General features: G+C 38.7%; 1 protein-coding gene across 1 annotated transcript in view; it reads right to left on the reverse strand.

Annotated features, from left to right (window-relative positions):
* LOC109467133 overlaps nucleotides 1-2,805 on the reverse strand; it is an 8,733-nt gene extending 5,928 nt beyond the window's left edge. Inside the window, exons 1-2 of the mRNA XM_019765068.1 lie at nucleotides 2,683-2,805; nucleotides 2,373-2,652 (exon numbers count right to left, since the gene is read on the reverse strand). Coding sequence (XP_019620627.1) covers nucleotides 2,373-2,652; nucleotides 2,683-2,805 — 403 coding nt within the window. The remainder of the gene's footprint in view (nucleotides 1-2,372; nucleotides 2,653-2,682) is intronic.
* Nucleotides 2,806-3,442: the final 637 nt, after the last annotated feature.

Consider the following 3,442-nt stretch of genomic DNA (forward strand, 5'->3'; position numbering starts at 1 on the left):
CTTATTTTCTATGGACTACTTTTATTTTCTATGGGTACTTTGTTTTTTTCTGTGTGTACTTCGCGAAGTTTTTTGGTGGCTGGCGAAGCGACACTCATTTTGCTTTCATGTGGATGCTCCCTATTTTTTATTATGGGCGGTATATTTCTGTTTACCATTCTAGGCAACTAAATTTATTTTGAACCTATTAAAACATAATAAACTTTACACTTTAAGAAAATTTTGTTTGTTTTGCATGCAATGTTCCACACATTTATTAATTAGGAGTACTAAATAGTGATTATTACATCCTGGCATAGATTATGTTAATGTAGACACAGGACCATACTATTTTCGGGGGTGCTAGGACATATTGTTCAGACTTCCGTCAACATTTCCGTAGCGATGTATGGTAAATCACTTCCTCGCTGAATGTAAATTACTCCTTTGTATTAAAAAAAAGCCCGTAATCTAAAGCGAGGGTTCATTGCCGATGTTGGGAAAAAATTGCATTGCGGTTTGCTGCCCTCCTACCAACCGCGAACGTTCATCACATGCAGTTTACGTAGGAAATATGGACAATATGCAAGGAGGTTAAATACAAGTATTGTATTCAACCTCCTTGGTTTCAGTAAATAACCTGACATCTAAAATTGTTCATTTATGAAGTGCAAAAGCGTGAAACATAGGCCATAAGCCATGGAGGTCGTTGACCTTTGTTGGGACGCGCCCCTCCCCACAAAAGTGCCAATTCATGTCACTACAGCACACATGTAGCTGACCACACGGTTAGACGGTCAACCCAGAGTGTAATTTGAGTTTCTGTGAATATTTCAACAATTTTAGATGTCAGGTTATGTACTGAAACGGCATATTGTCCATATTTCCTGCGTAAACTGCAATTGTGATGGTTCGCGGTTGGTAGGAGGGCAGCAAACCGCAATGCATTTTTTTCCCAACATTGGCAATGAACCCTCGCTTTAGATTACGGGCTTTTTTGAATAGAAAGGAGTAATTTACATCCAGCGAGGAAGTGATTTACCATATATCGCTACGGAAATGTTGACGGAAGTCTGAACAATATGTCCTAGCACCCCCGAAAATAGTATGGTCCTGTGTCTACATTAACATAATCTATGCCAGGATGTAATAATCACTATTTAATACTCCTAATTAATAAACGTGTGGAACATTGCATGCAAAACAAACTAACTTTTCTTAAAGTGTAAAGTATATTATGTTTTAATAGGTTCAAAATAAATTTAGTTGCCTAGAATGGTAAACAGAAATATACCGCCCATAATAAAAATGGGAGCATCCACATGAAAGCAAAATGAATGTCGCTTCGCCAGCCACTAAAAAACTTCGCGAAGTACACACAGAAAAAAACAAGTACCCATAGAAAATAAAAGTGTCCATAGAAAATAGAAGTACCCATAGAAAATAAAAGTGACCCATAGAAAATAAAAGTACCCATAGAAAATAAAAGTACCCATAGAAAATAAAAGTGCCCATAGAAAATAAAAGTGACCCATAGAAAATAAAAGTGACCCATAGAAAATAAAAGTACCCATAGAAAATACAAAGTACCCATAGAAAATACAAAGTACCCATAGAAAATAAAAGTGGAATAAAAAATACTAAGTGTACCTATGGGCCTTGCTAAGATTAGTATTGTAGAATTGTTGTTTAAAAGTTGTTACCATACATTGTACTTGAAACAATGGTTGAGGAATCGAAATAATAATTAAAAAAAAAGTTCTTACCGCAAGCTCCAATATCCTGGACGTTTGGCACGTATAATGGATTTGGATTCAAGGTATTCAGAACACCATTAATATTGCTCAACGGGTTGCTCAAGACATCATTGATGTTGTTTGAAGCTGCTGATGGTAGATCCTGCGAGGGCAGCTCTGGTTGAGTATCTGCTAAAGCTGCGTTGCATTCTAGGTTATTCTGGAACATGTGTTCTTCTTGCTGATATGTATCAGCTGATGTCAGGGTGCAGGGAATATCACCACTAGGCATACTTGACATGAAGGCGGGTCCAGGGCTGGCGTTAGAAGGCTCTATGGGTGGCTCTTGTGATTGCGTGCACACTGGATCGGGATTGGCGTCGTTTTCAGGGTACAACGGATAAGGGGTTGTAGTGTTGTGTGTGCACATTGGATTTGAATACATGGCTTGTGTGCGACTGTCGGACACTGTTTCTATTTTTTGATAGGGTTCACTTGGCTTGAAAGCGGATCCAGGGCTGGCGTTAGAATCCTCCGCGGTGCTTTGCAGGTACATTGGATTGGGGTTAACTTTGTTTTCAGCGTGTATTGGATAAGGGTTCAAACTTTTACGTGTGTACATCGGATTTGGATCCATGGCTTGTTTGCGCATGTTACCATCGATTCCATTGAAAGTATCAGTATAATTCTGGACGGAGCCACACCCTGCCAAGTCGATGTCGTTATCATTGTGGCTGCTGGACGCTGTGTTTGATCCCTGAAACGGTTTACTTTTCGTCTCTTCTACATTTTTCTTTATACAGGTATCATATGTCTTGCATGTATATGCAATGGCGTAGGTATCGAAATCTCCAGGGCTGATATGAACTGTCTCTCTGTTCTCAAAGGCAGCATCGCTTTGGATAGATAGATGTTCATCGTCATCGTGTTCATTTTCCTCACATGTACCAGAGATGTAATTATTAACACCTTCGTCAGTTTGCCTGACGGTAGGTGGAACAGTTCGGGTACCTGGTTTAGTTGTGCTGTCGCTAAAGGAGTCGTTTCTAACGACATTTGGTACGACGTCGGAGGTCAGGTCTTCGGCCATGGCTCTTGAGACTTCTTCAAGACACGCTAGCATAACATATAAGACGAAGACACCGTGACCCTGCGCACCTCATTCTAAAGAGGCATTATGTAAACAGAAAATATTCTCAAGGACAAAATGGAACGTTGCAAAAACCTCTGACGTTAGTTGGCAGACAGAATCATCCAATTTCTATGTAGATGAAGCAGCCCACGAGGCGTCTTGACATACCAGACAATGCATATCAAACTAGTTGAAGTACGTGACTTGTCATTTGGGAATGTTCTGACATGTTGTTTTACTTGAATATGTTTACGGTTTTCTCACATACCGATTTGTTACCTGTCTCTTGACTAACTTGAGGTTAATTATTTCTTAGGCCATGTTGATTTGATTATATGGATGGCATCCTCTGGTAACCCCAAAACTGATGCAAGCGTGCGAATAAAAAAAGTTGTTTTCATGATGAAATCTACGTGGTCAGGAAGGTTGAATACTCGAATAATCGAGTATGGTATACCGAATAATTCACTTCTATACATTTTCGTCTTTTTCGTTCGGCATTAGTATCGTTTTCCAATATCTTTTGTAACTTATGGTATATATATATATATATATATATATATATATATATATATATATATATATATATATATAT

This window comes from Branchiostoma belcheri, unplaced genomic scaffold (assembly GCF_001625305.1).
Source record: "Branchiostoma belcheri isolate BF01 breed outbred unplaced genomic scaffold, Haploidv18h27 scaffold176, whole genome shotgun sequence".
Classification (NCBI taxonomy): domain Eukaryota; kingdom Metazoa; phylum Chordata; class Leptocardii; order Amphioxiformes; family Branchiostomatidae; genus Branchiostoma; species Branchiostoma belcheri.